The 13,546-nt window shown below is 38.2% G+C and overlaps 1 protein-coding gene across 7 annotated transcripts; it reads left to right on the top strand.

Annotated features, from left to right (window-relative positions):
* Positions 1 to 1,666: 1,666 nt before the first annotated feature.
* LOC107793739 (putative pentatricopeptide repeat-containing protein At5g08490) lies at positions 1,667 to 12,776 on the top strand. 7 transcript variants are annotated; one of them, XR_012710911.1, is made up of 7 exons: positions 1,667 to 1,792; positions 6,279 to 6,349; positions 7,397 to 7,461; positions 8,055 to 10,773; positions 11,012 to 11,133; positions 11,396 to 11,472; positions 12,408 to 12,776. XR_012710911.1 is itself a non-coding variant. In XM_075255856.1 (4 exons), the coding sequence occupies exon 4, from the start codon at positions 8,232 to 8,234 to the stop codon at positions 10,788 to 10,790; it is 2,559 nt and encodes an 852-aa protein (XP_075111957.1). In that variant the 5' UTR covers positions 1,667 to 1,792; positions 6,279 to 6,349; positions 7,397 to 7,461; positions 8,055 to 8,231; the 3' UTR covers positions 10,791 to 10,915. The 7 variants fall into 7 exon arrangements, 1 of the variants encoding a protein (XP_075111957.1); XR_012710910.1 differs by lacking the exon at positions 12,408 to 12,776 and adding an exon at positions 11,565 to 11,898 and having other exon boundaries at positions 11,241 to 11,472; XR_012710913.1 differs by lacking the exon at positions 12,408 to 12,776 and adding an exon at positions 11,565 to 11,697.
* The last annotated feature ends 770 nt before the right edge of the window (positions 12,777 to 13,546 follow it).

Raw genomic sequence — 13,546 nt, 5'->3', positions numbered from 1 at the left:
TTCATAGACACAGTTGATGTGTTAAGATTCTAATGTCTTCGATAATAACTTAGTAGTATTTCAGTGGTTACTACGATAAAGTTTTGGAGTTGGTTTATTTTAGATATTTAAATTAATTGAAAGTATTTGGTTAAAGTATTATCTTATTGCATATAAAGTTTGAAGTTATAATAGATTTGATAAGCGCAAATGGTTCGCTCGGTCAAGTTTAGTGATCGCGTGCCGGTCACGGCTTGTTCAAAAAATGGGTCGTGACAGTCACGATCAGGTCAAGAACATAGGTCAGGATCTAGGTCGAAATCAGGTGTCGGGGTCGAGGCCGAGGTCAAGGTTCGTGGTTAGGATTCACAGTCGGGCTGGTGTAGAGGTTTAGACAGAGGTCGAATTCGGGAGTCGAGTTAGGATCGAGGTTTGTGGTCGAGATTCATGGCCAAGGTCGGGATTGGGATCAAGAGTCATGGTTTGGGTTCAAAGTCAAGGTTTAGTGTTGGGGTTTAAGGTCGAGGTTTGGGGTCAAGATCTGGTTTCAGGGTCTATTCTAGGGTCGAGGTTGGTGTCATGGTTCGAGTTTGAGATCAAGGTCGAGGTCCGCGGTCAAGATCGATGTTTGGGGTCTAGGGGCCGAGGTCGTACCTTTGACCCTCGACTTCGAACACCGACACTCGACCCCTTATTATTAATCTCGACCTTATCCTGACCTGACCCCGAACCCTATCCCAAACTCCGACTGGCCTGCTCCTTCCCCTCCCCTCCGCCACCTATTTCGTCTTCCATAGTATTTGCCTAGATTATATATTTTTCAAAAAATTATTTTCTGCTAACTAACCAAAAATCATAAATAAGTAAGAATGCCATTTATTTTCCTTTATAACAAACATAGGCTAAATCACCACGCCCAACAAAATGTTTAAATACTATAATTAATCTTAGACAAGAAAAGGAAGGTAAAACTATGACGCACTTATTGTCTCCAGAACTAACATTATATTTGTGAAAACATAAAAGTAAGGAGTGAGTCTATTGACCAGTAAATGATACCTATCCATAGTTGGGACATGAGTTAGAAAATAAAAGGCTATTCTATAGATCGAGTAAAAGTAAATGTATAGTGAAAATATATCTTTATTTTTCTTCTTATGCATATGTTTGTAATTCTGTTTGGAGAAACTTACAAATCAATTCTCTAAGAGTCTAAGCAAGTGCATGCGTTTGTTGGTCTATCCAATCTTAAATTGATTGGCTAGGTATATATGGATCTCGTGTGTACATGATGAGAGTATGCTGTCACCTTTGTCAATTAAGGGTTCTAAAATAATCTGAATTTGGTGTTTTCTATGAGTAACATAATATGATATTATCACACCTACAGTAACGTTCGAAGATGATGCTTCACGAGAGAAAGTGAACACCAACTCAGTTTAACAACCCATTGATGAAATATATACCTGTGGTTGATTAGGGTTCCTAGCTTCTACATTAGAGAAACGTTTCTAAGAATTTCAGATTAACTATGCTCAATGTTAGTTAGAGAGGTCCGTTAATTTTAACTTAAAATGTGCTTTTCCTTTAATTTGAAGGGTTACGTTAAAGATAAGACCAAAATTGTCCACATTTGCAAATATAATGGATATTTTGTGTTCATTGCTATACGTAGGGGACCAAAATACTTTTATATTCATAATTAAGGACTATTTTGAATTTTTTCTCCTCAAGATATCATGAACATAAAAAACTCCATTTCTCACACAAGCTTTCACTGCTTCGCGCCTGTGCGAACTCCTTCATGTTCTCTGTAAGTTCATTCTCCCTTTCTTCTCTCTTTTCATTTCATTGATTCACATTATCTTCTTACAAAAAAGGATTACATTATTTTACCGAAATTGGGTTCTTAAGTAAGGAAACTAACCGAAGACCATAGTTGATAAATAATTGTGAAGAAGATAAATATTGACTGAGCACTTCCTTAATTCATTGCCAATTTTCTTGATTCATTTGGACTCCAAATACTTGTTTAATAAGCAACTAAACTTATCCTTACTCTACTTGTACTCTATCTCAGTCTTATCTATAATATATAAAACATATATCCTTTAATACAACACCGCACCCCCAATTTGCCCAACTTTCTTGAGATTCATTGAATTTTCTGTTGGCCCTAATAAAGATATCTGCCTTTTGCTCTCTAGTAGGAACATAGCTTGTAGTGATTGATGAAGTGTGTGAACCATCATATCTAAAAGCTTAAACTTTTAGAGAGACACACTTTTATTCATTTGATTATGTCTTCAACACGCCCCCTCACATGCAGGCCGGATTCTTTTTCATGGGCCAAACACGTGAAATTTTTTAATAATAGGTGGCGGTGAGATTCAAAATGAGGAACTCTGCCTGCTCTAATACCATGTTGAAGTGTGTGACCTCATAAAAAAGTTTAAGCTGTTATAGAGAGCATACTTTTTTTATTTATTTAATTATGTCTTCAACAATGATCACACCAATTTGAATCTTCTCTCTTATAGAGTGGCCATTTTAGTTGCTTTGTGAGGACCAACTTGATTGTCACAATTTAGTTGTGTACTTTTGGGTGGTTCTGGGTTTCACCAAGACAGTCCGACAAACTTCTTAACCGCATTATCTTGCTGGTTGCATTTGCCTTCGCTCTTTACTCAGACCTTGCCACAGTGGAATGTTTCTTAGTCTTCCAAAGCACTGGTGCTTTTCCAAGTTAATGAAATAACTGGTCACTGATTTTCAATCATGGCACATGATGCCCATATGAATCACGAAAACCCCTCAAGAATCAACTTGTTATCAGCTGGAAGTGGTATGCGTTGAAACAGACTCGATTTCAAGTACCTCAAAACTCGCATAGCTGCATGCCTATGATCTTGGTGTGGATCCTGCATCAATTGACTCAATATGTTAACACAATATGTAATTTCAGGTCTTGTTCTCATCAAATAATTTAATTTGCCAACAAGAAGGTGATAACTAGTTGCATCTTAAATTTTTAACTTCTGAGGTTTGTGACAAGTTATGCTGCTGCTATATAGTAAGAAAGTAATGTGCACCCACTGTTAAAGGTGTACTATATCTTTCCCATAAATCACTTGGACAAGGTCAAAAGGATCACTTGCTTTATTGAAACTTATTGGATAGGAAATAAGAGCTTGCTTAGCCCTGTGACAAATATCACAGCTCCTAGAAACAAAACTACTAGTTTGTAGCCCAAGAATTTCAGTCAACTTTGACATATTTTCATATGAACTGTGCCATATTCTTGCATGCCATAAGTTCACCTTCTCTTGACTCTTCACAACTGCACTTATTCCGAAAGCCCCATTCGTAAACCCCTCCTCGCAAGTTACCCCTGTCAATCAGCTTCTTTGTGTTGAGGTCCTGGATAACAAAACGATTAGAGAAATATGTTACCATGCACTTTGTGTCACTTGTTAACTGCCGAATTGAAATAAAATTACATTTGGAGTTTGGACCTAACAACAAATTGCTAAGTCATATGAGCCCCAAAATGAACCCTTCCCACCAGATTCACCTAGAAGATCTCACCATTTGTCACAAGACAACAATGGCCAACGAATCATTTAACCTTCTCACATTGTGCATGACTCAAATGTGCGGTGTATGTGATGTGATGCACCACTATCCAAAACCCAATCTAGCACATATGAATTGAAAACCTTACCACACATGGTTTTTTGTGCTTGTTTCTCCTTGAAGACGACATGAAGTTGATCAACCTGTGTTTGAGTAGATCCTGCAGCATTACTCAAACTAATGTTGCCATCTTTTCTTTTCTCCATCCTTATAGTAGCATGGAGTGCCGTGCCACCAGTATTCCCTTTGTTGTTCCATTCTTGATTTGGCCTCCTTCTTTCCTACTTTGACGGATAGCCCTATAATCTTATAGAAACCCTCATTTTCATGACCATTATGTTGCAGCGCGTGCACCTAGGCCAGCTCTGCCCATTGAGCTCATAAAAATTATCCCTTTCATGACCCACTTTGTTACAGTGACTCAGTGAGTGCAAAGTACCTTGTTTTGCCCTCTGTTCCTTCCTTTTGTGCCTGCTACATGGAAAGTTGCCCCTTCATGTATTGGTTCTTGCGTTCTCGCAACCATTCTTTGTGTCTCTTCACGAATCAGACTTTCAACGGTTTTGCACTAGACTGGCAAAGGATCAGAGGTGGGTGTAGGCTTCGAACCCAGTAGCTTTGGCCCAAAACACGTATATGTGTTAAAAAATCCATTAAATATGTATGAAAATTAAATTCATAACCCAGTTACTAGCACTTGAGATTCTGTCCTAGAATCCATAACCGATAAAGTTCAAATCTTGAATCCACCCTTGCAAATGATCCATGTTAAAAATTTAAGTTATGATTGACCCATAAGCCTGTAAACTCAGCCCATAAGAAATTGATGAAATTTCTCATGCTCATGATATTGCATTTGCTCTTCTGCCGCACCACAAGAACATAGTCATTCGCTCTTGGTTTAGCGGTGCAAGTTCACACTTAATTTGATGAATTCTTGGAGCATTGCCTTGTCTAAACCTTTCCTCAAGATCCAAGCATATTTCTCTACTCGAATCCATACAAGTAACACTTCCTCGCTTTTAGCGCAACACACAATTAAAGTGTGGGCTATAGCGAAGAAAATCGCCACTGAAGAAAAATAAAAAAAATAGATATGTAATGCAAGAAAATGAAACTAGATATGCAAACAATGATTATTTGAACAAAAGAATGGACAAATTATAAATAAGCTCTATATATATATATATGATGTTGAGCCCCAAAAACAAAACTCATCGGTGAAGGTGCATACACCTATGACCCAATTAGTCATCTAGAGTTTAAACCTTAAATTTGTGTTTCAAAGCCTCCAATAGCTTCTTTAAGCCTTTTTCGATTTGCGCGCGCAGTCTGGGTGTTTTCCGGAAAGTGATAAAATATGAAATTCTGCCTTAAAAATTCATTTGAGTAGACTTAGTCAACGTTTTGAGCAAACGAACTCGGATCCGTATTTTCACGGTCCCGGTGGTTCCGTATCGTGATTTGGGACTTGGGCGTATGCTCGGAATCGAATTCGGAGGTACCTAGCTCGAGTTATCGCTTTTTGTCGAAATTTGATAGTAAAAGGCTTAATGACTTGGAAGGTTTGACCAATGTTTGACTTTGTTGATACCGAGTCAGTATTTTGGTTCCGGAACCCGGTATAGGTCCATTACTATATTTATGACTTATCTGTCAAATTTGTTTAAAAATGGAGTTGGTTTGACATGATTCGGACATCCGGTGGTTGAAATAGAAGTTCTAAAGTTTTCTTGAAAATTTCATTTGATTTTGGTGTCCGATTCATAGTTCTATGTGATAGTTTGGCGATTTGATCGCGCGAGCAAGTTCATATGATGTTTTTGGACTTGTATGCATGCTTGGTTTAGAGCCCCGAGGGTTTGGGTGAGTTTCAGATAGGCTACAGTGTGAGTTTGGACTTAGAATCAATGCTGGTGTGCTTCAATTCTGGTGCAGGCCTCTGACCTCGCAATTGCGAGGTCAGTGTTCGCAAAAGCGAAGCCTGTCATGATCGCAATTGCGGAGAAAATGAAGTGGGGCTGTGTCTAACAGAATTCGCAATTGCGATCAATATGGGCGCAATTCCGAGGAGTCCAAGTTCGCATTTGCGAACAAACCATCGCAATTGCGATGGCAGCAGAAGTGTGAAGACTTCGCATTTGTGAAAGATTTTTCGCATTTGCGGGGTTTGCAATTGCGAACCCCAGGTCGCAATTGCGACATCTGCACCTGGACTTAAGATGGGAAAAACGGGATTTTGGTTCATTCTCTCAAATTTCAAACCTAAAGAACCCTAGAGGCGATTTTCTCAAGATCCCTTCTTACTCAATTCATTGGTAAGTGATTCTAACCTATTTTCTTTCAATCTTCCATTACATTTCATAAGATTTCAACCTAAAATTTAGGATTTTCATGGTGGAAATTGGGGGTTTGGGAAGAATTAGGGATTTTTGTAAAATTGGAATTGGACCTCAAATTGAGGTCGGATTTCAAAACAAATTAAATAACCGGACTCGGGGGTGAATGGGTAATCTGGTTTTGGTCCGAATTTCAAGTTTGGACCAAGCGGGCCCGAGAGTTGTCTTTTAGTGACTTTTTCAATAATGACCTAAATTGAACCTTTTTCATTCGTGGGTAGTTCGTAAGGCTTATTTTGAATCGTTTGGTTGATAATTTGCTAGATTTGGTTGGTTCGGAGGCTTGTTCGTAAGGCAAAGCCGTGGTCGAGCTTTGAGTTGGTCTTTGGAGCGAGGTAAGTATCGTGGTTAGCCTTGACTTGAAGGATTAGGACTTGTTTGTCTATTTGCTACATGTCTAATTGTTGGGTACAACATATATGTGAGGTGACGACTACTTATGCGTTGTTGTTGGGTTAAAGCATGCAGGTGGATCTTGTTTCTTGTAATTTATTCCTTTCTTTGATCATGATATCCATGCTTAGACTAGTTAATTACTAAATTGATCGTTTTTTTTTGCATTTATGAGCTACCTATGATAATTGAGTATTGTTTCCGAAGTTGAGGTTGGTATTATGGAACCACTGTTGATGTAAGGCCTGTTCTTGCTTATTTTATCTCCCTTTTGTTATATGTTCATTGTTGTATGGTAAGGGAGAGTGTTAATGCACGAAGGATGATGCCGTGCCATATTTGAGAGTTAACGTACGAAGGGTGATGCCGTGCCATATTTGAGAGTTAATGCACGAAGGGTGATGCCGTGCCATGATTGAGTGTTAATGCACAAAGGGTGATACCGTGCCATATTTGTGAGTTAATGCCCGAAGGGTGATGCCGTGCCATTATTACTGTTCCATGGCGAGGTTGAGAGTAAAAGCACGAAGGGTGATGCCGTGCAGTTTTATTCATTATGTTTGTTCATCGTGTTGGTTAAAGGCTTATTGACTGTCTCTTATTATCATTCCCTATTGTTATTATCGTCCCTTATAGGTTGTTGAAGCCAGTCCCTTTGTAGGAAAACTTTTGCGACTATAAGCAAATTAACCGTTTGTGTAGCTTGGCAAGCCGTCCCTTATGGGTTGTTGAAGCCAGCCCCTTTGTAGGGAAACTTTCGTATCTATGGTTTAGTTTGCTCTCTTACACCCCTTTCGCATGTCCCCTCCCAATAGTACTTGTTAATTCTTTGTTTGTTGTTATGTTGCTCCTATATTTCCGTCTGTACAGGTTTATTTACGTGAGCGTCCTGTCATAACCTCGTCACTACCTCGTTGAGGTTAGGCTCGACACTTATGGAGTATATTGGGTCGGTTGTACTCATACTAGACTCTACACTTCTTGTGCAGATTTTGGTACTGGTCCCAACTGTCCGTGAGGCGTTTCAGCTCGGATTTGCTTTTGGAGACTCGAGGTAGATCTGCTGGCGTCCGCAGACCTTGAAGTCCCCTTCCACTTTCCCCCTATTTGATGTTCTTATCATTCGAGACAGTTGTGCTTATTTCAAATTCTGTATGTAGAAGCTCTAGAAGCTCGTGAATTGTGCCTACGTATCAGGGTTGTACTTAGATATTATTGGTTTTTATGTCATTCCGCACTCAATTTTAGTTTCATTTTGGCTTAATTGATTTTACTTATTGAAATTGATTAAATTGGCTTAAAGATCCTCTAATGTTGGCTTGCCTAGCAAGTAAAATGTTAGGCGCCATCACGGTCCCGAAGGTAGGAATTTCGGGTCGTGACAACACCTTAGTACCTTGATGCCTATAACTATCTGAGAAGATAAAAATTGGCAGAACACTTCATTAATTCATTGCCCAGTATCAGCATATATATAGAGCAAACACACAGGAAGTATTTGTGATTCATTTGGACTCCAAGTACTTATCTAATAACCAACATATGTATAACAGATACATCATATATCCTTTAATATGGTCTTCGGTTAGTTTTCTTGATTCTTCCGATTTTGCTAACAAGTCTCTCTATGTTTTGTACTTCCTGCAGACTTACAATTTTGTCGCTGAATTGACTGAATTATCACAGGCCCTATGGGAAAGTACAGTTGGAGTGTTAAAGTTGATTCTTGGAATAATTCAGTAACTCCGTGAAGAATGAGAGTATGTTTTGGATTATGAAAGTCGATATGCATTGACTAAAGAATTACTACTGGAATCTTTTAGCATGAAGAATGAAGTACTATCTGGCATTATCCAAAAAATCCAAAATCCAACAGTTGCTGATTACCAAGTCTTGGCAAATGTTCTCAAATCTTGTGCTGCCATATCAGATAGAATATTGGGGAAAGCTTTGCATAGTTCTGTCATTAAGTTAGGCCATCATTCTTGTCAATTTGTTACAAAGGCTTTGCTTAATATGTATGCTAAATGTAAAGATCTTGATGAATGTCAAAAGCTTTTCAGCCAGATTAAATACAGTGACACAGTGACATGGAATATTGTGTTGTCTGGCTTTGCTGGTTCGCGGTTTCATGAAACAGAGATGATAAGGCTGTTCAATTCAATGCAAAGAGCGCATTATCCTAAGCCAAGTTCTGTCACTATTGCTATTGTTATTCCTGTGCTTGCCCGTGCTGGAGCTTTGGTTGCTGGAAAAAGTGTTCATTGTTATGCGATAAAGCACGGATTGGATTGTAAAACACTGGTAGGAAATGCTTTCTTATCCATGTATGCAAAATCAGGGAATATTTCAGATGCAGCTGCTATTTTTCATGGAATTTCTGACAAAGATGTTGTTTCATGGAATGCAATGATTGCAGGTTTCATCGAGAATAAGCTTACGGACAGGGCTTTTGAATTGTTCAGGTTGATGTTGAGAGCTTCCATTCTACCTAATTATGCAACTATTGCAAATATTCTTCCTATCTGTCCTAGTTTAGAAGGGATAGCTGGTTACCACTTGGGAAGGCAGATACATTGTTATGTTTTTCGACGGGCTGATCTGCTATCAGAAGTTACCGTCATCAATGCTCTTTTGAGCTGCTACTTGAGGGTTGGAAATTTTGAAGGAGCAGAGTTTTTGTTCCGGAATATGAAAAGTAAAGATCTGGTATCTTGGAACTCAATAATTGCTGGATGTGCAGCGAGTGGTAAATGGTTGAAGACACTGGATTTTTTCCGTGAATTCACTAAAGAGAAGATGAGTGGACCAGACTCTGTTACTCTTGTGAGCATTCTTCCTGCATGTCCACAGCTCAATAACGTGTTGATTGGGAAGCAGATCCATGGCTATGTAATTCGTCACCGTTTCCTCCATCAAGATACCTCGGTGATTAATGCCCTTACAAGCTTTTATACAAAATGTGGAAACATCAAAGAGGCGTTTCACACATTTTCGTTGACTTCTAACAAAGACGTGATATCATGGAACACTATGCTTGATGCCTTAGCAGAAACCCAACTTCACGAAGAATTTATTAACTTGTTAAAGGTGATGTTTGTAGAGGGGATGGAAGCTGACTCCATCACATTATTGGCTGTGGTGCGCTATTTTGCTAACATTTCCAGAATGGATAAGGTCAAAGAAGCACATGGTTTTTCAATAAGATCTGGTATCTTGCTAAGTGATACTGAACCTACTCTCGTTAATGCCTTACTTGATGCATATGCAAAGTGTTGCAATTTGAACTATGCTAACAGAATATTTGAGAGTTTATCAGGAAACAAGAATGTAGTCACGTGCAACTCGATGATATCAGGGTTTGTGAATTATGGTTTACATGAAGACGCACATGGTATATTCAAGAGGATGACCGAGAGGGATCTTACCACGTGGAATCTGATGGTTAGAGCTTATGCTGAAAATGATTGTCCTGATCAAGCAGTGAGTCTGTTCACTGAGTTACAGCATCACAAAATGAGGCCTGATGCCATGACCATTTTGAGCCTCCTTCCTGTTTGCGGTCAAACGGCCTCAAGCAACCTGCTGAAGCAGTGTCATGCATATGTGATTAGGTCTTTCCTTGATGACGTTTATCTGGTTGGAGCTCTCATAGATGTATATTCGAAATGTGCTACTCTAGGATATGCATACAAGCTTTTCCAATCATCTCCTGCCAAAGATCTTGTTATATTTACAGCAATGGTTGGAGGGTATGCTATGCATGGAATGGGAGAAGAAGCACTTGGGATATTCTATCATATGCTTGAGCTGGACTTCAAACCAGATCATGTTATAATAACTACAGTGCTATCTGCTTGTAGTCATGCTGGCCTTGTGGATGAAGGGTTGAAGATCTTTGATTCAATGGAAAAGACGCATCAAGTCAAACCTAGCATGGAGCATTATGCGTGCGTGGTGGATCTACTTGCACGTGGAGGCAGAATTAAAGATGCATTTTCCTTTGTGACCCGGATGCCCTTTAAAGCCGACGCCAATATATGGGGAACACTTCTGGGTGCCTGTAAAACCCATCAGGAGGTTGATATAGGCCGTACTGTGGCAGGTCACCTGCTTCAAGTCAATGCTAATGATATTGGGAATTATATAGTTATGTCAAATCTGTATGCTGCGAATGCAAGATGGGATGATGTCCTAGAGATAAGGAAGTCTATGAAAACGAGAGATCTTAAAAAGCCAGTTGGTTGCAGTTGGATTGAAGTGGAACAGAAGAAAAACGTATTTGCTGCTGGTGACTATTCTCATCCACAGCGAAGAATGATATACGAAACATTAAGAATCTTAGATGAACAAAACAAAGAGCTATGTGAGTATGAGTTATAGCCTCCTAATATTTTGCTCATGTGAAGTATTACTGAGCTACTGTATCACCAAATTATGAAAGAAAGTGGTCCACTTTTGTCTTGCTGCTTTTGATATTAGTATGGTAGAATTTCTTTTCATTGTCCAATATACATCCCTTAATTTTGAAAGTCCAATACGCATAGAGTTTTTCTCAAAACTTGGCCAGCTATGTTAACTTCTTATACTAATGCAAACTGCAGATCAATTCTGTACCCTGTTCTTCCCCAGAAAGGTCAAAGCCTGATATTGGCATGCAAGTGTCTTCTTGCTGGTTGGGCATTTATACTCCTTTTATTCTTTTTAAGGAGAATCCGATCTCACCGTAAGGCATCTAATCAAAACTTTTATTAGCTGCCATTTATTTGACTTAGCCAATTCTTTGCCAATTTTTCCTGGCATTGTTTTTATTTAACTCCAGCACATTCGCAGCTCCACTGAGAAGAGGATTTATTTGTAGCAGTTTGAGGTGGATTTGAGTTCTATTTACTCTTTCTGCTATGATGGAAAGATGGATGGGGGAATTCAAGTTTTAGACTTTATGACTAATGAGAAAACTAGATACCTATTTGATCATTTGTGTGCAGTTGTGCGATTTCGTGTTTCCTGGGCGTTGGAAAGGTTGAGCTCGAAGTTGCGTTTTCTGTGAATGCTGTTAATTCAGGTTCGACTTTTTATTATCAAGCAGTGTAATCCTGTTCTTAATATTTGTCTTCTTGACAAGATTACGTAATGGAGAATAGTGGTGGAATGCAGAATGCATAATGCAAACAAGCTGACATGGGCAAATATTTAACTCATGTGAATTTGGTGCCTTTACTCTTGGTCTCACTGGCATACATGTTGAATGCTGTTAGTGAGCAGTGTAGTAAGAATTTTGTCATCGGTGTGCCTATTGGTAGTGAACAGTAGTCAAAGATGACCTGTATGTGAGGATTCATTTATTACTTTTTTGTCTTAGTTCTTTTTAGGGCTACTTCATATATTACCCGATTGGAGCAGTTTTGAAATTTCTGTACAAAAGTATATTTGAGCTTATGTTTAAGTTCATTGAGCATGGAGGTCTAAAACTTTGAAAGATTTTCATCAATGTTGGAACAAGATAATCGTTATTCTTGTTTGATTGTTTAGAGTCTTTCATCAACTGGTCATGAAAGATTTAATTGTATTCTCCATGTATTTGTTTGTATTTGTGCTTTCACTTGTTGACATACAGAAGAACAAAAAAAATCTGAATCTGTTGGCTTTTGTTTGAAGAACTTCCAAAGCACCAGTTTATTCATAAGAGGAGTTGCTTGTAATCTTTTAAGGTTTTTGCACATGTGATGTCGTTTTCCTATCTCCAGTCACTTTTCCTCTCACCTCAAAATGATGACTTCAGGGTTTCAGCTTCTGCAATTTCTCTTGGGTCAAGTTGGGCGGGTTGAGCTATGACCCATTCTTTAGCCCATCTGGATCCAAGCCTTCTTAGCCGAAGTAGATTTTTGGCAGTTCGGTCAAACCCGTTTATTGACCGAATCCATTTTAACTTTTGCTCAAATTTGACCCACTGCAGAATCACAAATAAGATTTGACACATGTTTTTGAATTTGCTTGAAGTTAAATGGTGCAAGCCAGAATCTCCTAAGGAGCTGCTACTTTGTTGGAATAGAAGAAGACTACATAAATAGTAATGGACGGTGATTACAAATTTTTATTTTCAACGACAAATGCAGAATAAAAAGGATGCCCCTAAAATTCTTCAATTGGAGGCTGCTTCAGTTCAGAGATCCGGAGAACAGATTCAATTGCTGGTATGCACATTATGTATATTTATGGCTCTGAGATCTATACCTGAGAGATTTGTCTGTTTTTTCTTTGAACATTGTATTTTGCTTGATTTCTATTAAAATTGCTCTCTAAAAATACTGGCGTCTGTGGTGGTATGGCTCTGCTAGTTGGAAATAATTGATTGTTCTCATAATTTCAGTAGGGTGCCTATTGGGACTAACAGATCCTCATGACTATAGTACAAATTGGGTCATAATTTTTGTAAAACTTGTTCAGCAATTCTAACGGGATTGTCATAACTTGCATGTGTAGAAATTTTATTAACCTATTTTCACTTCAAAGTTAATCCATTGTGGTCTGAATCAATTCCAAATTTGCTATCAAACGTCTAATAAAAATTCCAATTATAGTGGTTAGATTCAACCTGAACTTTCAAAAGTCAATACACGCTTTGTGGGTTTTTTTTTATACTCAACAGAATCCAATAATAATGTTGTTTAATTTTTCGTCAACCAAATCAATCCAGATTATTTGGGATAGTCAATAAAAGTTGAATGGAACATTACTCAGTTAATTCCAATCACAAATAAGCAACGAGTCTTCAATTGTGCAATACATAAATTATTCTTTTCTGATTTTAATTGTGTGCTCATAATTTATTAGTATTAGAAGAACAAGAATGAGAAGGAGGACAAGCTTTAATACATGATACATAGTTGCAAAACTTTAAAATGGGGACAAAAATTAAGGATACCCCGTCCACTAAGTTGCGGATATCAAATGGTTAAACAAACAAAATAGTGAATGATATCTTTAAAACGGTAGAAAGGAAAATATGTTACGTGTGGGAAATTAACTTATGGATAGCTAATTATGTTCCAATGATCTTGCTGTGTTATTAAGATGTGGATAAACTTGTTTCTTTTAGATAATATAACCAATGTAGTATTACTTTCTAGGTCAAATAC

Source organism: Nicotiana tabacum, chromosome 1 (genome assembly GCF_000715075.1).
Source record: "Nicotiana tabacum cultivar K326 chromosome 1, ASM71507v2, whole genome shotgun sequence".
NCBI classification, from domain to species: Eukaryota; Viridiplantae; Streptophyta; class Magnoliopsida; order Solanales; family Solanaceae; genus Nicotiana; species Nicotiana tabacum.
Note: the sequence above shows the minus strand (reverse complement) of the source record. Positions and strands in the feature narration are given on the sequence as shown.